Raw genomic sequence first — 26,657 nt, forward strand, 5'->3', positions numbered from 1 at the left:
AAACATAAACGAACATACCTACGTCGACTCTAAATACGTGAAACTCGTATTTTAGTTTATTCTTTTAGAACGCAGCGATTTTAGCAGAAGAAACTAGAACTATGAAAATTACCGAAGGCAGAATTTCATAATAATTTATACGCAGTAGAACAATTGTTAGTGAGAGTTCATGCGCATAGATGTCGTGAAACCAAAATGTTAACACTGCATCTTTTGAGTATCGAAGAGAGCTTCCCATATTGTCATCGCATATTTGACCGCAATATCGGGGATTTTGCATCCATCTTTTGACAAACGCGAGTTTCTGCAGTTACTGTGAAGTCGTACTTTTTACATTAAAACAAATTTAGTGAAATGGCTGACAAGAAAGGTATAGAGTGTACAAATTAAACGTTATATCTAAATTTTAGTTATTTATTACAACTATTTTTCATTTGAAACGTTTTTATATCCGAATCCTCAGATAACGCCCAAATTTTTTTGACATTTTGACAAATGTCATTCTATTCACGTTGAAAACAATGATATTTCACAATCAGGGTGAGCTCGGATATTGCAATATCATTTGTTGATGTTTTTTGAGTTGATTTGTGAGCGGAAGTAGGGTTTTTCGCCAGATTAATATTGTTACCGCGTAAAATCAATAAAACTGTTCCCACACAATCAAAATGGATGCCATTTTTGGTAGAGAATTTCACAATACACTTTTACTTGAATATTTATTGCTGAATCATAATCATTTCTTTGCAGATGCTCATTCGCTTGATCATAAATCTTTTAATTTATTTCCGTAGAGAAATGCGCAAATTTACACCCGACGCCTACAATGGTCCACTCGCTTGAAAATCAATACTTTCGTATCGTAAAATTTTCTTTGTCGACTGCGTACATTAATATTTTGTCAAGTCATATTATATTATCCGTCTTATAGTATTTAAACAGTTTATTACATAAAATATCAACCCTTTTCTATATTTATTAACTCAATTCAGAACATCGATGTATAGCCCTACTATGTATTTTTTTATTGTTATCCCGATTGTCTTAATTTTTTTTGGGTACAATCCTTACCGTCATTTTATCGGGGTTTTAATTTCTAAAATGGCATCGATTTTGGTTAAAAATAAAACAAAAAGGGATCTTTTTGAGCATTTGCAGGAGGGGTTTGCGAACCAATAATCTAATGATTGTTACAATTCCAGCCAGTGCTCAAGAAGTACCCGACTGCCATTTGTTCTGGTAATACTAAATAAAAAAAATCAAATTTGGAATCTCGAGCAACCATCTTGTTGGTAAATGGTTGAGGTTCAGTTGTTTTCTCTCCGGAGTGATTTGTTTCTTCAGGTGGTAATTTATTGATTATCAACCTGGAGCCACATTGATAATTATTGTTGGTTCGAGTTATGTATAATTTTAACCATTTGTACGCTGTGTGTTATGTTCCTTACAGCGGGTGTAAAGTCGGTGAATGGTTACGCAGAGCAGCCGTCGAAGTCGCCGGGATAACGTTCCAACGTAATTTGTCTCAATAAAAACATGAGTGTGAGATGCTATATATACATATCTGATACATTATAATCATTACATTAATACCTATATATATTTATACATATTAATGTGTTAAGTATTCATGTATTTGGATGACACATCTGACAATCAGTCATTCCTCAAAAAAAAAGTTGAAGTCTGCCATTTTCAAACTTATATACGGCGTTATAGTGTTGTAAAATTGGTTAAATAAGGGGAATATTCTATGAATAGTGTGAAATAAGACTAGTTGTGCTATTTCCACTAGCTTATTTTGTAATTAAACACATTTTTGTCGCTCGGCACTTAAGCTTTGATCGCTTTTTCACACTATCTGTGAATTAGTTCCATAGATAACATAGGATATAATAATTCGTAACAAAGAAGAAAATATATTTAAGGTGCTTAATCACCTAGCAATTGATTTTTTTTAAATAAATGGCCTGCAACAGTTTTGGGGAATGATTGTTTGAAGCAAATAACATGTTTTAAATACAAATCTAAATGTCTTGGTGTGTTAATTTTGTTTTTCTTTTTGGGGTATGGCTAACTGCTTGTTATTTTTTTTAGTTTTTGTGTTGAGGGGGATTTATCAAACAGTCACGCAATATTTACGAATTATTGAATACGATATTCATAAATATTTTTCGTCTTTTTGATATAACAAATATGAGAAAATTTAATTTATTATCTCTTTTTACTATTATCAATCCAATAATTTAAAATAATTTTAATAATTACTGCATTTTTCTCACATTTCCCCCCTTTTTATTTCGTTTTTAAAACTAAGATTTAATATTATCATCTACGGTCAGTGTTGCCATTAATAAAAAAAATAACATAAAAATTCCTGACCAAAGGTGCCTACCCGCCTGCCTCGTATAATAGAGAAGATCGGCAATGATAAACCTCTAGACGTGATTAGAACTTAACAATTTGTTTATTTTTAGTGTTTTGTTGATCTTTGTCGATCTTCATTCCGGTACGAAAGATTATTGGGCAAGTGAACCTTTTTTTTATTTTCGTTATTTATTTTATTTCACTGCTAATTTTGATGCATAACATTTTTGAAACAATTTTTAATCTCGCTAATTAGATTCTGTTGGGAATACTACTAGTTACTTCCCGGCTTCACATGAGTTTCCACACTACATTTTCAACAATTAAATAAAAATGGAGCAAACAATGTGGTATCCGTCTCACTTTTAGAAAATGTATTGATTATTTAAAAACCATAGCCAATGATAGAAATTATAATGCCAGCTGAATATAGTAAATAGACTGCTAGTTGTAATGCTCGACTAGCGGTCAGTCGAATCAAGTTCGATTCTCATTTACCAACTTTCAACTCGAGTTATGTTTAGGGTCTGTACTATAAATCGTAGGGTTTACAGTTTACTAAAAAAAAGAACTGCAAATTTCGTGATATTGTGTGAATACCGCACAAAAATTCCAACTGCCCTCAACCGTCCAGACCAACTCATTTGGGGTATGTTAGGTTGAAGGTAGTGGGAAAATACCCGGCTATTAAGATCTGGTCACCAAACACGGCTAAAGCCATTTCAAGCAACGTTGGGATTCTGAATGGTGGTCTTTAAGTATTTTCCATACAGAGATTTGGGCATACGGAGATTATAACAGATTATTAACTTATTATGCTCTTAAAATTGTTTTATAAACTTCAATATGCATATTTGATTAATCAATCTCCCCTTCCCTGTATTTATTACGCATTGAAAGCACTAAATTAATTTTAATGTTACTTGACAGATTGTCCCCCATTCATAGCATCATGCAAATAACTCTTGCTGTTGATTAATTTACAACTCTGTTCTATTAAAAACGTTAGCTAGTTGGTTTGCCTACACAATACAACACGGATCAGATCGCCTGTCCGCTGTAACTATATTATGTCATTTTTATATTATTATTATTGTAATTGATTCACTTTTGCGGGGGTGTCAAGGTTTGGATCGACCCATTTGCATTGCCACATCTTTCACAGATGTTCCAATATCGTAAATTATCATTTTCTCGTCCCACACGCGTTTAGAGCTACCTATTTTGTAAACAACAGATGCTTAGAAAAGTTGGTGGTCTTTGTTGTATCGTAGGGAATGGTACAGACCCAAGATCTAACCTCCAAATCTTATTGATTTCTGAAATAAACCCTTAAAAAAATAACTTTTTTCTTGTTTTCAAAAATGTTGTGTTATCTTTTATTTTACACGTATTATGGCAAGGAAATTAACCCGTTATTAATAGAAATAATTAAAAAATGTTTTTCAGATTGCAATGGATAATGATTCTCACTAATTAATTTTAAATACTTTTATTATAAATAGATTTTTCATTATATCATTATTACCTTCTCCGGAAAAAGAGTTGATAAATTTTTTAAGTTTTACAATAAATTGTTCTTCTTTGGAAATTCATATTTCTGTGAATTATAATAGTTTGTTAACTTTACACTGCACAATAAATCTATGGAAATTCATATTTCTGTGAATAATAATAGTTTGTCATCCATTGCGATCTGAAATGTGATAAATATGTATGCAGAAGGACTTGGCAGATTTCAAATGCCTTTTCTTTTTATGTTTGAATGGTGACTGCGTACTAACATGTTACTGAGTTAATATAACTACATTATTTGGGCGGCCATCATGAATTACTTTTAATTATATATTTAAATGAACTCGATAAAATTTGATTTTTAAGTTGTTGGTTTTATATCTATGAAAATTCAGAATGGTTAACTCAAATAATTGACTATGCATGCTTTAATTTGTACAATTCTACAGGTAATATTGCTACAATTGATTCAAAGTTATATTATATTCACAAAGTAATTTAATTTATTGTATAAAAATTGAAGATTTTTCACTGTAAATCTGTGGTATCAGTATTGCCTGTTCAAAAAATATGAATATACTAAAATCAACATAAACTGAGATCACCTGCCTCACAATAAAGTATATGAATGTTTTTAAAACACTTCACATTAAAGTTAAAGGATGTTTCAATTCATATAACAATTTTTTTCCTATATAACAGCTGTGAAACTGTCTCGGTAAGGTTCAATATTTACCATACTGCAATAACAATCAGAAAATCGCTCTACGTAGAAGAAATTCGTTTTATAGCTAGCCCGCAAGCAAAAGGTGTGAAGATACATGTCTTTTGGTATGCGCGGAAAGGGAGTGATTTATTAGTAATTAGTTGTATGGTTGAACCATCCTCAGACTTCGAACAATATAAAATAAGACATTACTTTTAACAGTGTTTTTGCTCCATAGATGAATTGACTGTTTTTTAATTTACTTTTGAAAATTATTAAATTGGTTTACAGTATGCGATGGTTGCTGGGACTCGCTGTCTTTTGAATTAATTAAAACAAATATTTTTTATACCGTACTTTAAAGGACTTTGTTGCAATTTACATTTTCGTTGATATTTCTTTAGAAATTTTCGTCGTCATTTTATATTTAAGTTGTTTTTTTTATGCCTATTTTTATCCCTTTCCTTTGGATATAATTATTGTTATTAACGAAAATGCGACTGCAAAAATGTCCTGGTAAATGTATTTCTTGCAAAACTTAAATAATGAATATTTAATTACCGAAAAAATCCTGAACCGTAAAATATTTTGCGAAAGATATGTTTCCGAATTATACAGAAAATTGAAAAGTCTATATATTATAAATATATATAAATATTTGTGTGTATAACTATTTCACATTTCACAACTGCTGCATTCCAACTTGGTGGCAAAAAGGTGTCTCTCGCATTCGGCGCTCATTATACTCGCCATTACCGAAAACTAATTTAATACCGTGAATTTAATAAGAAAAATTGTATTTTTGATAACTTATTCGCAGAAAAGAATATTTCCGTTTAAAAATTGTAACATTCTTTTTTGTCAATAATATACTGGTTATTCGGTAATGGTTTGATAATAGTAATTATGTCCATGGCAACATTAGTCTGCAGTCTTGCGCCTTGAGCGTGGCACACCTTTTTAAATAATATTTAAGGATTGTCGTTACTTTGATTTTAGGCTAAGTATAGGTTATCAGGAAATTATTTTCGAATTCGGAGCATTTCAGAAGTATTTTTTAAAAACTATAAATTCACACTTAACTATTGCTCCAATCTTCAAATGGTTTCCTGTTGATTCTTTTTTCAAATACTGTTTCCATAGACGTCTGCGAATTCTCCATTTGTTTTTCAATTCAAACCATAAGTTCTATTTAAGATAATATAAGATCAATTTGAAAATAGATGGAAAGCTAGCCGAGTCTATGGAATTTACTTGTTATTCTTAATTTTAACGGGGCAAGAAAGAAATTGTGACAATACTTCAAAATTGACAGATACAAGTCTGGTGTATTATCCCTGTGGACTTCTGGCACCGTGTATAAAGGTGTTAGGTTGTTGGGAAGGTGTTTTCACTATTACATTGAGATAAAATTGACCTTTTGAATTTCCCAAGGCATGCATGAACGATGCACAACATGCTACAAATACTTAGATAGATTTTGGAGTGTATGCTGATTATTTTTAATCCTTTAATTTTTATGTGCATGAGCTTTTATATTTGTTTTAGGCCTACATTTTTTGCACTACAACATTGCATAATTATTTTTCTTTTCTAAAATTTGCAAAGAAAATATTAAAATGTATGAGAATAATTATGCAACGTTCCAAATAATGATTCGAGCATGATAATTTTATTTTTTGTTTTTAAAAAGACCCACTGAACCTATCCTCCTTATATTTTATTGTTTTATTTCATATCCTTCCTTTTTTTCTGTATTTCTCTTATTCTTTTTAAAAAATTTGTTTTGTCGAATTTCCAGCCAATTTATTATCTTGATAACCGACTGGAAAAAGGCACAATTTTGAAATCCATGGGTTTTAAAGGTTTTTTAAAGTTATCTGCATAAGTTTGTTTATTTTGATTAAAATATTTTTTCATTTGTAGTAAAGTTTTAATATTTAGGTTGAATGTCACATTCTTTGGACACAGACAGATACAGGGAAAATCATTCCTATTTATTCAGTTCCATAAAGTTGTCTTGTGCTCTACACACAAGAGAGTAAGAGTGCTGCCACCAGGTTTAATTAGATCGGTTAGTAGCAGAGTAGACAAATGCGTCGGGTTCCCACCCAGGTATTGTGGGTTCAATTCACCCGCTAGCTAAATCCTCCATCCTCCAATTTAAATATTGTCAGGCTATTTGTAATCTGGTAATGTTTCTTTCTTTTTAAGAAAAATCTGATAAAAGACCGATTCTTGTAAAAATGAAGAAATTTGTTACCATTTTTTTTTTTTTTTTTAAATTTTTAAAGACTATTGACTGAAAATTATTAAATTTTTTTTTTTTTTTAGACAATGTGTAGATAGTCCCACGAAGCTGCCACATGGCTGCTTGTCTGCAGGTTCTATCTCTATATACAATTATAATAGAATATATTTATATCTTAAATTCAATATCTCCCGTTATATAAAATAAATAACAGACTCTTACATACAATCATAGAACTTACTAAAGCGTCCCAAGTACACAAACACATAACAATACGATAACGTACATTCAAAAGTACAAGACAATTATAGCACACAGATAACAACACACATTCAAAAGTAATACATATACGATAACACACATTGAAAGTGATTAACATCGTACTGTAGCACAATGCAATAGAATTAAAATTCTAGTTAACTAAGTGAAAATTGTTATTTTAATTTTTTTTTCTGGAAATAAAAAGCTTGTTAGTGAAAGGGAAAAAATAAATAAATACATTATACATTCATGGATTATGTTCTCGGAGCACATTATATTATGGGTATTTTGTCTACTGTATGTGCTAATGGTGGTTAAGTTTGAACCGGATCAAAAAATGTGGCAAGAAACGTTTTCCCAAAGAGAGCGGCATTCAACATTATTTTACAATTATTTTTTTTATTCATGCAATAATTATTAATTTAGTCTCTTTTTGCCGATAGCACTCATTTTTTTTTTCTTTCGTCGCTTTCATACTTTTTTTACGCCGGCAATATTATGTATTCCATCGTAAACATAAATTGACGGCCGTAAAGATATCCAATAATAATAATAATTAATGATGAAAGCAGATTTTTTATATTCACATCTCACTCTAGCAACTAGAAAGTATTAGAATTTTATATTTATTATTATTATTATACACTCTATCTCTCTCTCTCTTTTTTATTTATTTTTTTACTCTTATTTAGACTTGCCTTCTTTGCACTCTGAACTGTCCTATTATGAAAAACGTCAATGCAAAAAAAGTTAATAAAAAGTCATCTTCGAATTTAGCAAGTAAAATGATCATTAATTTGAATGTCAAATGTGTTGTATGCTTTGACGTATATTAAAGAACTCAATTATGTCAAAGAGCATATCGAAGTGACATTTGGACTGAACCAACATGAAGGCTTGCGCCTCTATGGTCCATTTAATTCTTTGTTTTATTTCTTGTTTTTGCTTTGACGTATCTTGCAAACATGACCCGCCATTTTGTAACTCTTTTTTTTTCAGGTTGTCGGTTTTTTATTAAAATGGCGGGTCCTCTTTGCTTGAAATTGTTTGTAATTTTAGTTTTAAAAAGCCATGAAACAGGGATGCTCAACCAACAGATGGCATGCCTTCTTCCCCACCCCGGTGGAACCTTCTGTTGGTTGTGCATCCCGTCAATATGCCCTATATTCTGAAAAATTGTGAACAAACAACAACTGGTAATGGTAAATTTTGTAAAATTAGTATAAGAAGAAAAAATGCCATTGTATTAAATTTTCATTTTCTCAGAATATTAATTGATCTTTGCTCTCAATGAAGTTTAGCTTTTCATATTAATTTGTCTTTGTACTTTTATTTTTGTTATGTATTGAAAGTGTATGAATGTTAAAATGGTTCAGTTTGAGATTTAAGAATACTTCTTTGTGAATGATTTAGTGGCCAGGCTTTAATTTTATTTATTTATTTTATTGATACATGATTTAGAGCAGAGGTTCCCAAAGTGGTCTATATGGACCCCCAGGGGTCGATATCGGCTTGCTGGGGGTCTATGTCAGCGTGAAAAAAATTTGGGGGTCCACGAGATTCAAATGGGGGTACAAACGAGCGGACCCCCATTTACCTCAACTCAACATTTAGGAGTTCCGTAAATGACACAATGGACCTAACACACATATAATAGACTGAGAAATTACTTATTTGCATTTTTATATTTCGTAAAGTTGTTAATTGAGGTATATAAATAGAGTCTACGTTCGTTTTCTAGTCAGAATTAATTAATACATTCAAGCAAAACATTGCACATTGGAAGCCGCGAATTTTCCTAGTTCCCCAATTTGTTTTTGAAAAACGTCCAGGATAATGACGTTCAACATTTAAATGTACTTTACACAGACTTCAAAACTAAGTTTAAGGACATTTTGACTATCGAAATGGAACATTGAAGAAACGGAAAACATGTGACAAGTAGAAATGACCGGAATAAGCACTGACAAAGGACTTGGGGCAGTTCCTGTAGGGCCAGCTACAGAAAGAAATTCCCGTTGCTTTTTTTTCTTTCCATTATTTCTGGCTTTCACCCTTCAAGGGTGTTCTTGGCCATCATTTAAAATTATTGAGAAATGAATGGTGAATTTAAATATTAATTTTCTTTAAATAGGCAAATTTCAAAATTATAATGAAAATTGGAGTCGAGTTCAGACTTAGAAGAGATGAGATGTTGAATGGAGGGGAGGCAATTTTAGATAAGGCTTGATAGAAGAGAGGATATTTGTTTAGAGAGGGACAACCAAAAAATATGTGATCTAAAGTTCCCACTTCTAGACCACAGAATGTACAATCTGGGGAGTCAACGACGTGAATTTTATCATTTTCATTTGGTGTAATACCTCACAAGGGTGCCTCTGTCTGCACAATGTAATGACAAAAGAACTATACCGCCACCCGGTTATTATTAAGAGTATGTGTGAGACGATGTATGAATGTGAATGAGCTAAGGAGTGTATCCCAAGACCGAGTTGTTTGGTGGTCCGTCCTCTACCGTCCCACCCCTGCGGGGAAACGGCGAGATTGTTAGTTAGTTAATCATTTATGGAGGATATTTGACTGTTTCTCGTCGAGCCATCAGGGGGACTCCATCCAGGCAGTAATTATAGTATTGGTGGATTGGCGTAGCTGCGCCATAAGCTTCCTGTGTGGTGGCAAAGTGCTGCGAGAGACTGCACTCAAACTTTAGATTGCATTTCTTACTTTTCTTTAAACATCTTGAAGTATGGAAAATGTGCTGTGTACATATTTCGATATAAAGATTGTTGGTGCCAGTTTGTATGAATGAATGGTAATATCAAATGCGATTATTTTAACATAATAATATCTAAATACATAGTATTGTAGCGTCATTTGCAACATATTACCAACTTTAATTGATGGCAAAGATCATCGTGACACCTTGGAACTGAACCCTAGTACTTCAGTACAATAATAATTATTACTAGGTGTTTTCCTGTGTTTAATATACTTGAAGGACTGTTTTCTTTGGTATTATTATAAATACAACCCAAATAACTTGCGCACTTCCCTGTCCAACCAAACCAAATTTGCCTACAAACATTTATATCTATCAACACAGTGATATTCACATTTATATGTGCCAACATGATGATATTCATATTTATATCTACCAACATGATGATATTCATATTTACAAATGCCAACATGATGATATTCATATTTATATCTACCAACATGATGATATTCATATTTATGTGTGCCAACATGATGATATGTGCCAACATGATGATATTCATATAAATAAAAATGAAACATTCGCTGCCATTTACTGATGATAATCAGAAGCAGTTCCATTTCTATTATTTTGAATCTTCTTTTTACTTAAACATTAATTATTATTGTAATATTGAAAGATTTATGTTAAAGTTTTATTAAAGTAAATAGTGTTTTTGTGGTTTGATGCAGAACTGCGCAGTTATTGTATAAACCGTGGAGGCACTTGATATTTCCTTCCGATGTGTTGTGTTAAGTGCATGAAATTGAATTTACGGAAATTTATCGCGCGTCGGATTGGAGTATCGAGTGCCCTCTATTGAAAATTAACCAAAATAGCTTTGCTGTATTTTTCACTGTACTTTGACCTGACATGACACTTGTTTTTACAAATTAATTACTGTATTTCAACTATGAAATAAATGTGTGTACAATTCTCCCATAGTCTTGAAACTTGCCGGCCGCTCTGATCTGGATTCTCTTACGTTTTCTTTCAACACATTGAGCCTGTATTATATGAACTTTAAAATCAAAGCGAAAATACTGAAATTCTTTAAAAGTTGCCCATTATTTTTTATCTTATAAAAATATACTTTAATTGTGATCTTCGCTTTAATTTTAAAAAAGGAAAACGTCAGCGTCTATTTTTCTAACGGTGCCATTTAAAATAATAATTAATTTCACATTAAAAAAAAAATTATAATTTTTGAAGTAGGATGTTTTTTTTTATATTTTGTTACAAATAATTTTAGTTTTGAATCTTCCCCAAGTAAATTTGCAGTTTTTGAATAATAATTTTTAACCCGTTTGCCGAGAAAGTTTGCTTTGTATATTTTTATTTTTCATTTATAATCCCTCTTAAAAGAATTTCCCCTTCTGATTTTCAAGTGTAGATTCACATAGCTATAGTTCTTGGTGTGATTTCGACATATTTAGATTTACAACTCTCAATAAAAATAAATGGCTTTATTGTAATATAAAAGCGACGTGAGTTGGTTGAATTGAATTTAAATATTTAAAAATTTCATCATTATATGTCACACTGGTTGCAGGTTTTTAAGTTAATGAAATACTTAATACACACCTACCACCCATCTTAGAATAATGTATTTGTCTGATATATTATATTTCAGTATTGGGATCAAATTATTTTTAACTAGCTCCGACGTTGCTGGGAGTTATTCTTAAGAGATACACATGTACCATGATGGACTTTTCTCTAGGCCTTTTCAAAATATACAATTCCTTAGTACATCATTTTGATGTATCTCATAATGTTTAGGCAGCTTTAGCAATGTAGTGCCGAAAAATATATTTTTACAACTTTATTATAAAACATTGACTTTTCTCTACTTTCTATAAATATAATATGCATGTATTATATATGTAAACCTTCCGGAAAACATTCTCTAAATGATAGTGAAAACCCTATCAAAATCCGTTGGGTAGTTTAGAAGAACTAAGCGCACAAGCAGACAGGTGCGGATGGCAACTTCATTTTATACTATTTATAAAAGTTATTTTCATCTTCGTCAGCAAATTGCTGCGCAATAGTTGATAGTTAAAAGTATATTTTTGTACTTTGAACGAAAATATTAGCATTTTCCACCATTTTAATAGACACTTTGTTCCCACGGCCAATAAAGATGTTTTACAAAATGACGTCACTAATGAGTCATGGGGCCTTTATTTTTCATATCCTAATTAAATAAAGGAACAAAAACTGCAATAGTCGTTTCGGCAATAGAATTTAATTTCTCACTTCCTCAAATTCAGCCATTTGTTATTGAGAAGTTTATGCACGGCCTTGCCCGAATTTGAACATTCCTTTCAACAATTGAGAAAATCCGGCATTGGAAATGACATTGCGAACTGAAATTAGTTGGATTGACCTAGAAATTCTAAATAAAAATATTTAAGCAGCTAATTTCATGACACAAGAACACGCCGTTTTTGTGGGACACGAGCAGATTTTTAATACTACGAGCTAAACGGCTCCTGGTGCTAGTAAAAACCTCAATGGTGTTGTTTTAGGTGTTAGTTATTATCAGTGCCTTAGCAAGCCAGCGCCCAGAGCAGTCTGCAGGGTAAACCTTATCTATTTCAACTAACAATAATTGGTTCATTCTTGGCTATGATAAAGTACAACGGTATTTCTGCTATTCCAGCATTGAAAACATGGCCAAAAGATGAATACTTATCATGTATTTATATATTGGTTATACTCCTAGTTTTCCAATACATATTATTCAATGATCTATAAGTATGTAGAATTCCTCAAGGATCAGCCTATTGCCCAGTGGTCCAAAGCATCATGTTGCATTTAGGCTTCGCTGGTTCAATCCACCACCATTGAACAAGCTATTATTTCATCAGTAAGGAAACCGAAAAGTTAAACGTAATTAGAAATGGTGGCACAGCATAATTAGGCGTCATTCGTAACTTGGCCTCAACCAGTGTAACAAACGAGCCAGATAGTCCCTACTATTGGTGTGTGTGGGTGAACAGTTGCCGGATGCTCAGTGTAGGTGTGTTGGTTGCAGTGACCCCCCCGCTGGGAGCCTTCCCCGGAGCGCCCCCGCAGGCGCAGGGCCCCTTCCTGCCCGCGCCCCCGCAGCACGCGGCCGCCGCCCCTCAGTATGGAGGAGCTCACCACACCTACAGTGAGTACCACACTTATCGGCATTTTACACTATGCTTTTTTTTTCATTCATATCGGGACCAATGTGGAAAATCTTTGTTTTCCTCATTCAATATTTTCATACTTACGGTTTCGAACAAATAGTTGCCACTAGAGAAGAAGTAATATGAAAGTAATTTAACAAAACTGTAAATCACAATGATTATCTTCGTCACCGACAGCATAGACTGCTATTATCTCCCAGCCTGCAGGACTAAGTTGCCAATGGTCGTGCTGGTAGAGAGAGCTATATCGTTGTTAAATATAATCACTTGGATATTGATGTTTGTATTTAAGATCAATAAAGCAGTGTTTAAACGGCAAGTATTGTTGCTGCTCATATAAAATCTGCTGTTATATATTTATTTTCCTCAAATATCTTTAAAAACGCAAATAAAATTGTATTTTGTAATGTTTTTAAAATGAATACAATCATTGATTGAAAAACATTAACTCTGCTAGACGGAACTTACTGAACAGTTATTGGCCAGTGGGTCACCACATCACATAATGAAGTTAGTACCAATATAATAATGATCATCATTAATATGTACGCCTGTAATAGTGTCCCCGATAAACATGTACAGATAATGCAAGTAGGTCTCGTATGATCTTTCTATGTCCAGTGCCGGGTGGAGCCCCGTACGGAGTATTCCCCGCCTCTGCGGCCGGGCAGCTGTACGCGCCCCCGCCCTCCTACGACCAGGCGCTCGCCGCCCACCATCCCCCCCTAAACATCGGCCAGCAGGTGAGGATCTGTACCCCTTCATCATCACAACATCGTTACATTTTGGACAAACTTAAAACTTCAACCAAGAACCTTTCGCTGATACCAATAATTTAATCTATTCTTTGTCACTTTTCACATTACAGATTTGTTATCAGGGGCATGTATTCCATAGATGCTGTAAAGATCTGCAAGCTCCATAAAAATATGCAATAAGAAGGATAAACAGCAGAATTTTTGTATTCGGCTTTAATAAAATAACACTTGGTTTCATCTTAATTACTACAAGAAACAACTATCTACCTCGGGGGAGAGAAAAGATGCATTCAAGTTTCAGCATTCCAGTATCCATGATCAGGGTAGATGTGTAACCATATACATACATCTGCGATGATGATGGACACAATGTTGTCTGAAACGTTGACTAAATTAGGTAGCGCACCACCATAATACTTTTTGCCGTGAAAATCTCAAATCATTTCTAACGGAAAAGTGTTAAGTTCCTTCTTTTCTCGGAGCATGCATAGCTTTACAGAGCCTCTTTGGACTGCGTGCCGCTGATTCTCACCTGCTGTACTGTGTAGATGTGTGACGATTACAACTCTAATAGTATTATTGCCATCTTTTGGAATAACATCTTGTGCAAGTTATAGTTTTTGCCCCGTTGCTAGAGGCTCCCAAGATAGGATTTTTAAATAGTTTTGCCTTAAGGAGCAGTCTATATGTTGATTAATGGTAAAGTACGGTATGCAGATGTACAGCCCGGCAGCGGCCATGTACGCAGCGGCCGGCTACCCCGGCTACATCGGATACCCCGTGCAGTACTACCCGTACTACCCCGCCTCCGCTGCCGCCGCCATGCAGCCCTCCATACAGCCCCTGAGGCCCACCATCATGATCCCCGTAAGTCACACCATCACTACATCTTTTCATTAAATACTGCTTTCAAATTTTAAATATCTCCTACTTACTAACCCCTTTTCGGTTATGGTTTTTTTATATAATGTGACAATTTAACTTATTTAGAAAATTTTAATACTTGTGCCTGAACTTCACAAAATAAAATAAAATCCACTTTTTGGCGACATTTTTTCTTGCATAAATCTAGACAAGCGGCTGGTGTTTAGCGGGAATTCAAACCTTATCGCCATCTACATAAGGAGTGTTATTGTTAGCGGCCTGATTCCGAAATTTTACTCAACCTGTTGATGGCCGCAGTATAAAATATTCATTAAAATCAAAAGTGGAATCTAAAGTTTTATTAGCCCAAGCGATGTCGATTTTGGTTTTCATACATTTTTCGAAGAATTAAGGTGAAAATAGCATCGCAAATTATTCTAAAAAGGAAAATATTAGAATGCTCGCATGTTCTTCAAAGATCCATCATCATTCCACTGGTTAAAGAGACCTGTTTTCGGACTTCTTGCATTGGCTTTAGTATTTGTCTGCTTGATAATCCTTAGTGAAAACATTAGCATTGTATTCACACTCAAAATTTAAAGCTCAATTAGGCTCATTTAAAGAACTTACGGCCGTTGTTCCCAACTTTTCGAACGATCAATCTCAGGCTCCGATCAGCCAAGTGATTTGTTCAGTAACGTTCAATTCGCCTGTTTCCAAATATCTTTACTGTTGATTATCTTAGTGGCCCTGCCCACTTTCATAGACAATAAAATGATATCAATGTAAAAACTTTCACTTTTCGTGCTAAATTAATATTGAAAAATTAATTATTGTATTTATTATTAATGCATATAATTTTTTTTAAGTACTTTAATACATTAACCGATATTTTATATTTTTTTAAACAAACATATCTAACGCCACCGTGTCTTGGCATCGAATATTTTTCACTCTTTCGACACTTTTTATAACTATTCATTTACTGAGGTAAGCTTAACCCAGTAGTTTATCTTCCTTAAATTGGTTGATCGCTCAGTCGTCACCTTTCCGTTGGAAAGAGCGTTGTTGTGCATTTGAGCAGTGTTGAGCCAAATTTTCAGCAACTGTTAATCAGTAGGATTGGGAACAACAGCCGTTAATAGCATTTTAAGTTGTATGACTGGCCAACTAGTCTGTAAGTTTATGGAGCTCTGGAGTTGAAGCTAATATTGCAGGTCTTGGAAACATGTACATATTTTGCTAGTCTAACGCGGAACTATTGTGTTTGCAGAATGGCTTTGAAGCCGGAGCCAGGTTTGACGGAGTGGGACAGCCCCTCCTGCCCCCCGCGCCCCCCGGCGTGCCCCCATCCCCGGCACAGCTCGCCGCCATGGCTGGACACCAGGTCAATACCATTACCCATATTATACTACACTTGGTTACATGACAAAACAGAACAGAAGAAGAAAAGTGAAGGAAAAAAATTAAATTAACCTTTATTGTGTTCTGTTTTATCTGGTTACCCCTTCACTTGACTCTTCATTTGCACATTTGCACTCTCTGGTGGGGAGTTGAGACTTACATTGGAAATGCATTTTAAGTCCTATTTCAAAATCACCTTTTAAATTCCTCTGTCTGGAAATTAAAAAAAATATATATTTCCAATGAAAGTTTATAATCTTTATCTGTTATTGTTTGGGAATTGTACATGGCTTCTGTCTTTTCTGTTGCTTTATCATTTTTTTATTACAGTACAACTTTGGTAATCTGAACTACAGGTTAATTTTAGTAGCAGGCGATACTTTTACCGGATAACAATTTTAAAAATACATATTTTAATGCATGACAGAAAACAACTGCTGTCCTTGGTTTACTATCCAAGCGTTACTGTTGTATAGTTTACTTTCGAGCGCAAAACAGTCATAACTTTTCTCTTTCTCTCCTGAACAGAAAAGGAACTCAAGAGAATGTGTGTCAGTTTGCAATTACTGAAAAGTTGACCTGTATGTTCTGATGTATTTGTTAGCGTGTTGATTACAGCGGTTTATTGTTTGAGATGCTTTATTAAATTAACCATTTTGAATTATTGTTAGATTTTCTATTAACAATTCTTCCTCTTGTGTAGAATTCTGGATTTATTTCCAATAACCTTTTTTAATAGAATACTACTCTCACATAATTTTACAAAACCTAAATTCATTGTTACAAAACCTCGCTTCATTGTTACAAAACCTCACTTCATTGTTATAAAACCTCACTTCATTGTTACAAAACCTCACTTCATTGTTATAATAAAACCTCACTTCATTTTTATAAAACCTCACTCACATTTTATTCTGCACTGCATGATTTTGAAACAACATAAATGGGTTGTCTAAAATAAAACACCATTATTTGATTCAAATTCCTGTATAGTATAATAATAATTTTTAAAAAAAATTGTTTAGAGTTTTAGCTTTATTTTAAAAATTGTTTTTAATACCAAAGTAATCTTAAGCGCCATTCAAATATAAGTTTGTATTAATATGGACTTGCCGAAAGGTGTTTATCTGTGAACTTGTTGCTTTCCACTAAAAACTTTATACCGTTCATAATGGAAATAGTCATGTTAACCTGTAAATTACAAATGTGCAAATTTCATGAAGCCAGAGCTCACCATTCGTGAGTTTTTGCTGCTTCAGGTAAACAAGATGGTGTACGAAAAAACATTTGCTTTTGTGAAAAAGTGACAGATTTGCAGATGAAATACTCACAGTTGGGCTTGTCGATTTATTTTTGGTTCCTTGCCAACGTTTCAGAACATTTTCATCATCAACATGGGGGAGGTCTTGAAAATATCTGATTGTTGGTGAGGATAACGATTTGTGGCTTTTATCCTATGGAATAATTGTAAATATTATGGTAGTCCAAGAGAGAGGACGTACATATCGTCATCGTTGAAAAATCTTCCTTCGCATGCATCAAGATGCGTGAGAATTGATTGTATGTAAACATAAAAGTCAGAAGATACTAGAACGATGATGTGACATGTGACCCCTCTCTTGGACTACTGCGTTGTCTCATGAATGTCCTCAATGGCGCTTAAGATGTTTGTGGTGGCTTTCTGTGCTCAAAACTCATGTTGTCAATTATTTTCTTAGGTCCCGAACCACCTCTATGCGTCACAGGTACTTACAACTTACTCCATTAATAAGCTTTGAAATATTTCAATACTTAATTTATAATATTATCCCTCACTGTAAAATCAATATTCATTTTGATAAAATTCTTACGACGAATTCGCAGAATTTGAACAATTCATCAAATTTCAAAGTTGCTTTTTAAGTTCTGTTATTATTTCAGGTTTGTGAAAGAAATCGCCAATAATTATATAATAACAAAACTTGAGTAGAACCTTCACAGAACTTGAAAATCAACAATGAAATTTTATGAATCGTTCAAATTCTTTGAAACAACTCATCTTAAGGACGGGTTGTTTTGGAGAATTTGAACAATTTATCAACTTTCCTTTTCGGGTTCTGTGAAAGTCCTATTCAAGTTCTGTTATCATATCATTATAGGCTAGTAGACAGAACTGCCATAATAACAGAACTTGAAAAAATCTTTCACAGAACTTGAAAATTAACTTTGATATTTGAAGAATTGTTCAAATTCTCCGAAACAACCCGTCCTTAATATTTATTCATTCTGCCAAAACGCTATCTACGAGTAGAAATCAATTCACTGCAAATAAAACAAACCCTAATGTACTGCGCATCTTTGTAAATATTATCAATCTTAGGTTAGGTTGTTTAAAACTTTGTCACATTTAATTCAACGATCATCGCTATTTTTAACCTTTGATCTTTTTCCCCGTTTCTCCCTGATCTTACCTTTTTTGATCAAATTGTAATCAGCTGACAAGCATAACAACATGATACATGATTATTATGTTTGACGGCTGATCGCAGATCTAAAGCTGAAGCAGGCATTCAATGGAAACCATTAATATATTCAAATGCAGCTGATTGCCAATCAAATGTGACGATGTTTGAAACAACCCGTATGTTTGAACATATTTAAATTTAGGTGTTTTTTGAGGTTTGTTCTGTTTGCTTGAAACCATCTTCTTGTAGATAGCGCTCTAGTAGAGCTGTCCCAAACTACATCTCAACAAATGAATTGATTCTGTATTATAAACCAGTATTATTGTGAGGTTCCCTATTTTAACCCGAGTTTTGTTTTAGACGACTCATTCTGTAATGCAATAATTATTTCAATTATTTGGACAACATCAGAGAAGCTTTATAAATATAAAATATTATAGGCGAAAGTAACTGGCCATAACACGGTTTAGTGAATGCATCAATCTACTAATTTAGAAAACATTGGTTCGATTCCTAATTGTTATTTATAAAATGGACACAAACGTGAGATGTCAATTATGTTCTTTCTTCCTTCTCTGGTTTTTGTTCAAATAATGCCAGCATAATATCAATGTGAGGAAACATGCTTTTTAGGGTTATTTTATAACAATAAAATTTTAAAAAGATATTGTAGAGATTCAACTTATCAATTTGCCGTCTACAGTAGACTGCAGCAAGCCTTTTACTTTCTATTTTAGTCCAGATTTTAATAATATATTCTCAGTATTGCCCTGGTGAAAGATCACTATTCTGAATCCAAACGTTGCTTGAATGTCTTTAGCCATTTTTGATACCCAGATCTGAATAGCCAGGTGCTTTCCCAACCTTCCTCTCCCCTATCCTTACCCTCCACCACCTTCAGCCTCGCAACAAACATTAATTGGGGATGCCATAGTCCTATTGGCTCTGGACTGTTGGGAACAGTTGGAACTCTTCTGAGGTATTCGCACTGCAAAAAAATGACCACAAGTTATAATACCGCCGAAGAACCATTTGTAAAAATGTTCAGGAGGGACTAAAACTATCTAGGGATAAATGCGTTCTTGCTTACTTATGTACTGGGGATGTAGAATCACATGTAACTGGGTGGTTTGTTAACTGCCGTAGGGTTAATGTTGTACGTATTTAGTATCATTCTAGCTTTGTTTCTTCCGTTGATAGTGTGCTGTGTAAATTGATTCTCTAATCTGGTGTCAGAGGCCTATGTATGTACGTATGTTTGTTTTTCTGTCTGTTGTGCATTGCTAATGGCTCCGTGAACTGTGTTTTTGTTTTTCATATGTTACTGTTGACCAAAGCTTGAATATTTTCCCCAGTTGTCCGCCATGGCCAACCACCAGGTCAGTCTTCACCGGGTGCATCGCCACTAACTGTTATCACCTTCCACTTCTCCTCCACCATCAAACACATCTTCATGCATCACATCGTAACCGCTTGATTTCACATACTAACTGCCAACAGCGCAAACCTTCAACTGATCTTATAGTCTTCATAATCAATGCGTTATTTCACAGAATTTAAACAATTCATTAAAATTTCAAATTCTGTTATTATTTGACCACTGGCCGATTGTTTCATAGTACTTGAATAGTTACAGAACTTGAATGGGACTTTTGCAGAACTTGAATATTAGGATGGGTTGTTTCACAGAATTTGTACAATTCATCAAATTTCGATGTTCATTTCAAGTTCCGTAAAAGACCTATTCAAGTTCTGTCATTATATAATTACGGGTCAGTTGCTTCACAGAATTGAAATATTAACAGAATTTGAATATAACTTTCCCAGAATTTTAAAATTAGCTTTGAAATTTGATGAATTGTTCAAATTCTATCCTTATTGTGATTAATTTTTGGGTTAATACACCATGTTGCGCATACTTCTTCTTTGGCCAGCGTTTCAGATTGCGTTGCAGTGTCCATCATCAGGGCAGATTGTAGCCAAGTTTGTGTATATAGAAGTGATACCAATAAGCACGCGTCAATCCTCTTATTTATTTGGAGCCGGTATTTCAGTATAATAAGTAGTTAAATAAATGTGGTTATGCAAAACTAAACGCCGAAAACCACATTCATTAAACTGAAATACCGGTCCTAAACAAATGATAGTATTGACGCGCACAACACTTTACATACCATAATCTACACATCTGCCCTGATGATGAACACTAACGCTGTTCAAAGTGTTGGCTAAGGAAGGAGGAAGCGTAACAAGGCATAATAACACAAAAATTAATCATAATGTTACTTTTGGTTGTGAAAAATCTTAAATCATATTTGTTTTATATAGTACTATAGGTCAGTTGACGATGCGTTGCTGCCTAAACTCTGATGGAATTTTGTCTAAAAGCGTTTGTCTTCCACGTTTGCCAAAATCTGATTCAAATATAACTATGTGATTAACTCGATAAGTTTTACGATGGAGCCCACGCATTTAGAAATGGTTTTATCTGTTATTTATACAAATTGGTTTTAGGTGAAAGTTAATTTCTTTATTAACACAATGTTTGCGGGCGTTTTTGAACCATTCCACTCAAAAAAATTCTACACGAAATTAGATTTTGTGAAGTAAAATAGAAATAACTTGCAAACTATTGCATATTTTCAAATAAAACTTCAAATTTTTACCTTATTTTGAATCGGAAAATAATAGCGAAAAACATGTTCACTTATCTCCCACAAACCATGTGTTAAGATTGCTATGAATTGTATTAAGTCATTTGAAATTTTTAATCTAAAAATTAATTAAAAAAAACATTATTGAGATTTTCACGGCTTTCTGAAATTAAATTTTTAAACTTCCCTCCAGTTGATTATACAACTTCCCACGAGACTAAGCCAGATTAGGGCATACTCTTGTTTAGTGGCCTCGTTTCTTGGGTATATTTTAATCAATAGTGGAATTTAAAGTTTTATTAGCCCGAGCGATGTTGATTTTGTTTTTCACACATTTTTCAAAACATTGAGGTCAAAATCTCATCGCAAATTATTTTAATAAGGATAAAACTAGAATGCTCAAGAGACCCAACGTCAGTCCACTTGCTAACTTAATATCAAACCACTGTTTCCCAATTCTTTAGTGTAAAGTTTGTAAATAAAATTTAAATTCAACCAAGCCTTTTTATAACTTCATATCCAAATGAAAGCTTTGATTGATTGCTATAAAAATAAATTGTATTGATTAAAACCTGGCAAAAGTCACAAAATCATTAATTATTTTGAATTCATGCAAACCTCTGTTTGTTTTATTTATCTATCAGATAAAAATAAATTTTAAATACAGACAAGTTTGTTAGTTATTGTAGAAATTAAATAATTTATTAATCAAATACATATCTTAAGTTTATTTAATAAATTTGGTGGCTTTCTCACCTTCTTAATTATTATAATAGCCCGTTTATACAAGGCCGGTGTTTGGTATAGTGGTTTAGTGGAAACTGAACCATTTAGATAATTTGAAGGCATAATCCGCACATTTTTTACACTGGTCTCTTGTAAACAGGCCATAAATTATTCTAATAAGAGTGGTTAAAGGGTATTTTAAAAATTAGACTTATGGCAACAAATATTTTGTGCCGTAAATTTTCTTTGATCAATTACAATAATTATTTGAAATAGTTTTCTATTTCTTGTTTTGCCAAATTGAGAACATTTTCTTCGTTGCCTGATTCTTGTCTTGGATCTGTGATTTTTATATTTTTTGATAATTTAAAAATAGATTTAAAATGTATATTTGTGCAGAGTGACTGATACTCGATATAAAATTAATACATATTAATCTGCCACAGATGTGAAACCACATCTGATTATACTCATTTGGATGTAGTTTTGTATCAATCACTCTATTTGGTAAAAATATATACATATTTGAGTTTAATCATTTACTGAAATATTTATTAGTTAGAATGCAATGGAAAACACATTAAAATCACTCAAATAAGACTTTGTTTTAATTTATCTTTGTTCCCTACACTTTCAATATTGAATTTAAAAAGTATTTAAACTTACATTTGCTTAATTATTGTCAACTACAGTCAAACCTATTTATGTATATTTAGTACACGGAAAGTATTCCATTTTCTAGTAACATCTTTAAGGGATATTTCACCACCTCTTAGTGGACTGTTAAATAACAACTCGTCCATTAACTTTAACCGATACGATCAACATGGCTGTAAAAACAGACATTTACTTGACGGGTAGCGTTACTTAGCGATGGTGAAACATGTAGTACATTGTAGAGTGGTCAGTGACTGAGTTGGTATTGCGTCTGGGTCCAACCCAGGCATCATGACGCAAGCAACATTTTCCGCTTACTGTAGTGATGGGGATTTTTAAATATTGTCAGGTTATTTGTCTTTCTTTAAAAAAAAAGAATATCTACAGTTTACTTGAAGTTTACAGGTGAAATATGCCCCCTTAGATCAGTTTGATTCTATAAGATAATAATTAAAAGCTCTCTGCCTCTGAGAGCTGTTATAACCTCTCTTTCTGTTTTGTACACCCTTTATCAAAGAGGTAGAGGGCTAGAGCTATCTTTGGTATGCATAGATAATAAAAACAAGGGAGATTGGCCCGTGGATCATTATTTGAACGAAATCGTTATTAGTGTCGCCAACATCATTATCATTTAAATCGAATCTGCTTTTGATTGCATAGCCACGTTGGTAATCTGTGCAGTTTGGTCTAACTTGATGACAGTCAGCACGTTTCCTTTGTTTTTACTATCCGTGGTGTTGTGTCCTTAGTTAATTAGTAAAAAGATGATTATGTGAAAAAGTTTGTAGTTTCTATGTTAATGTAGTGTGTTGAATGTTGCCAGGTCGCATTGTCACAGAAGAAGGGCTCCTTCCTGGCCGGCAGCGCTGACGGGGGCTACACCTTCTGGTAGTCGGTCGGCCCATCTCATCTGCGGGCGCCCGCCCCCAGCGTGCATGCGTGATGCGTGACTGGTCGAGGACTGAAAGCCGCATGTGTGATCGATTTATCCTACTCTCTTAGCCGGTAATTGTAATCTAAATCATCAAACCGCCGGGAAGGCCCAACCAAATCAATATTATCGTTCTCAACAATAGAAGATTATGCGTTAGAATAATAATAAAATTACATTCAAATATTAAATATTGAAACCATATTAATGTTTTTAACTAATCGTGGGTCGCACTGTTAACAGGTTAATCTATTCTGGCATTGTTGTGTTTCATCAATAAGTATGATGTTAACAAATTAAATCTAAGTTTACTAAATTGCTAGAAGTGTGAGTCAGAGTCTCTTTATTTTCAATCAATTGAAATGCTTAGGTCAGAGTTGTAAAGCGTTAAATTAGATTTGTTTGTATTTTCCGTAAAGCAGCGTGATAACAACCTTACTGCTATGGACCCAGTCAAATGTGTATGTACATATAATGGTTAGTGACTTTAGCCGCTGGCTTTTGTATATTCAATGTATAAAAGAAATATCTGTGATGGAACGAATTCCCAGTGGCAATTGTTTTCTATTACGAGGACGATAATATTAATGTAAATTCATTTTTACGAGTTGGTCATAAACTTTTATTAATCTGCCATTTCGTACATGGCGCTTTGCCAAATTTCTACTAGTATTATTTGATATCATACAATGCATCCCGCTGTGGTAATGAAAACAAATTATTAAATTATGTATAGTGAATTTATCACCTGACTGCAGAATTATTCTAATAGAAGTGTTTACAAATTTACATTGATCAATGGAAATATGCCAAATGAAATCATAATCTTCTGCCTATTAGAACTCGCCAATCAACAGTCACTCGACCGCTTAACGATTCTGCATTTACCATCCACTTTTTCAACGTCATATGCCACAAAACAGTAAAACTGCCCCCATGACCTTTTATACTTTACATGTATCTCAAATTTGTCATCTTATCCGTAATACATTGGTGCATAAGCGTTTTAGGGATAATAAAACATGAATAAATAAGACAGTGAATATGCATAGAAAAAATTTAATCTCTTCTATGCAATTATTAGAATGATTTTGCAGTCATGTGATGAATATTTTTCCTACTCGAATATTAAAAGATGCTAATTTTATACAATTTTTATTGTGTACATCCCGGTGGAAACTTGTAGGGAAGAACGATTAAGGTGAACTTTAACAACAAAATTTGACACTTGATTTTATTTGTTTTTTCTCATTTAGTTGTACCCTTAGCGTTCTTTCACCGAGATTTTCGAATGTTTTTTTATTTAGCGATGCCCTGGGTGGAAGGACAAATCCTCAAGTCATAAATTGGTTAAGTAAGATTATCGGACAATCGACTTTGGTATTCAAAATTTAATACTGGAAAAAATGCAATAATATTTCATAAAAAAAGAATCATTCCATTTATTTTTAATAGTTTAACATTCACGCGTGCGTATCACGAACTACAAGCGGGAGATGTTATTCCACTCACGTCATCCCTTTAGTCATTTATGATGCGCCTTCCCGGTTAACAACTAAAAAACACGAGTGACGACGAAGCAGACACATGTATTTAATTTAATACAATTAGTTGTAAGTAATGTTATATATATTATATGTATATGATAAAGTATTGCAGATAAAAAAAAAGAATGAATAAAATACTGAAAAGCAATTAAAGTTTAAAAAAAAAACTCATTTATTCATAGGAAAATTAAAAATAAAGTCTTCAATCTGACAGTTCTTAGTCCCAAGTAAGTTATTACTTTGCATGAAAAACCATCAAAACTTTTGTATTCTCAATAATATATTATGTATTATATTTAAAACCCTCGGAGCTCTGAGCTCTCCCCTCTCCCTAACGGAGTAGTACTGTGATGGGATAAACGTACAATAACAATATGGGTACATAATTGCGTTGCTAAATTCATCATAAAAGCTAAACCTATATTTTTACCGATCAGCATTTATAATCATTAAAACTCTGATTAAATTCCAAATAAGTATTATTTTCATCTTTAAAAGTGGTTATGGAAATCATGTTAAAACAAAGAGCCCAAACAATGACGCTCTTTATAATAAGTTAGTGAGAAATTGCCTTTCATTGTAAGGAATACTCCATATTAATGTCTAAATAAATTACGTATAATTAATTACTTGCCCAAAATTTTTTTTCCGAAATTAAATTTTCTCACAAATTGATGTCACTCGATAAAACTTAGCATCTCAAGTGAAACATATTTGTTTTAATTATCATTGCTTGAATGGAAATACAAGACATTGTATTTACTGTAAGTAAAAAAAATGTACAAATAACAAAAGGAATTAGATCTTATGTAATCCAACCATCCCTCTGTAGTTTTGACTAAATACTCAAAAATTAGTTTCTCAAAATACCCAAGTTTTAGATGTAAGTTTACGCTAAGGTTCAATTTTATAATGGAGACAACTCTTAATTATGGTACAGTAAAACTAGACAGTATTAAAACTTAACAGATATCCTGTTTGTGATCAAATCACTTGGAAAGGAATTGCAGAGTTGGGGGATATTTCATATTTAATTGTTATTATTTGCAGGGCAAAATTACTATTGTTAAATTTCATTTTGTAAACTCAAGATTCAATTTTGACAAATTTATACATGTACAAAATAATAAACTGTTGATATTTTATGTTGTTCTCAAATAAGAACTGTCTGTATTGATAGTGTTGTCATTTATTATCAAAACAAAAGAATATTGTGTTTTATTTTTTATTGATTATATTAAAATTGTTGTTACGCCGATGGCGACACTTATCACTGAAATGGCAGAATTTTATGACAAATATATGTTTTTTTTTATTAAATCTGGACTCAGTTTATTTCCCAAAACCTCTTATCCTATTTCACAACATCCACAGCAACCCCATTTTAGACACAAAGAAAAACTAAGCCGTATAGGCTCGGCCAACACCTAGTCAAGCCTGTTTGATCCCTTTCCACATATTTTCTTAAAAACCATAGATAAACTACTGGGTAAAAAAAACCATTCACCGTCTGTAGCGGCCTCTTGACAAATCTTGTGCTTAGCTGATGAAAAGCTGCACATTATTGAATGATCACTTCAACATACAAGACAAATTTGGTTATCTAAATGCATTTTTTTAATTTATTTT

General features: G+C 33.1%; 1 protein-coding gene across 8 annotated transcripts; it reads left to right on the plus strand.

The window, feature by feature from the left end:
* Positions 1 to 258: 258 nt before the first annotated feature.
* On the plus strand, positions 259 to 26,347 carry LOC149410826 (uncharacterized). Of its 8 annotated transcripts, XM_089648062.1 has the most exons (9): positions 324 to 370; positions 1,451 to 1,542; positions 12,902 to 13,021; positions 13,665 to 13,786; positions 14,507 to 14,668; positions 15,939 to 16,052; positions 17,788 to 17,814; positions 19,851 to 19,892; positions 23,374 to 26,347. In XM_089648062.1, coding segments are annotated over exons 3-9 (537 nt in total). In that variant the 5' UTR covers positions 324 to 370; positions 1,451 to 1,542; positions 12,902 to 13,020; the 3' UTR covers positions 23,443 to 26,347. The 8 variants fall into 8 exon arrangements, 7 of the variants coding, with proteins under 7 accessions (XP_089504182.1, XP_089504184.1, XP_089504183.1 ...); XR_016304990.1 differs by lacking the exon at positions 1,451 to 1,542 and having other exon boundaries at positions 259 to 370; positions 19,869 to 19,978; positions 23,374 to 23,391; XM_089648056.1 differs by lacking the exon at positions 1,451 to 1,542 and having other exon boundaries at positions 259 to 370.
* Positions 26,348 to 26,657: the final 310 nt, after the last annotated feature.

Source organism: Hesperophylax consimilis, chromosome 27 (genome assembly GCF_061612785.1).
Source record: "Hesperophylax consimilis isolate HC1 chromosome 27, BYU_Hcon_1.0, whole genome shotgun sequence".
Lineage (NCBI taxonomy): Eukaryota > Metazoa > Arthropoda > Insecta > Trichoptera > Limnephilidae > Hesperophylax > Hesperophylax consimilis.

Coding starts and splice junctions, on each gene's coding strand:
- LOC149410826 (XM_089648056.1), top strand. Junction 16,053..17,787: donor CCGCCATGGCTGGACACCAG/GTCAATACCATT, acceptor TTATTTTCTTAG/GTCCCGAACCACCTCTATGC. Junction 19,893..23,373: donor CCGCCATGGCCAACCACCAG/GTCAGTCTTCAC, acceptor GAATGTTGCCAG/GTCGCATTGTCACAGAAGAA.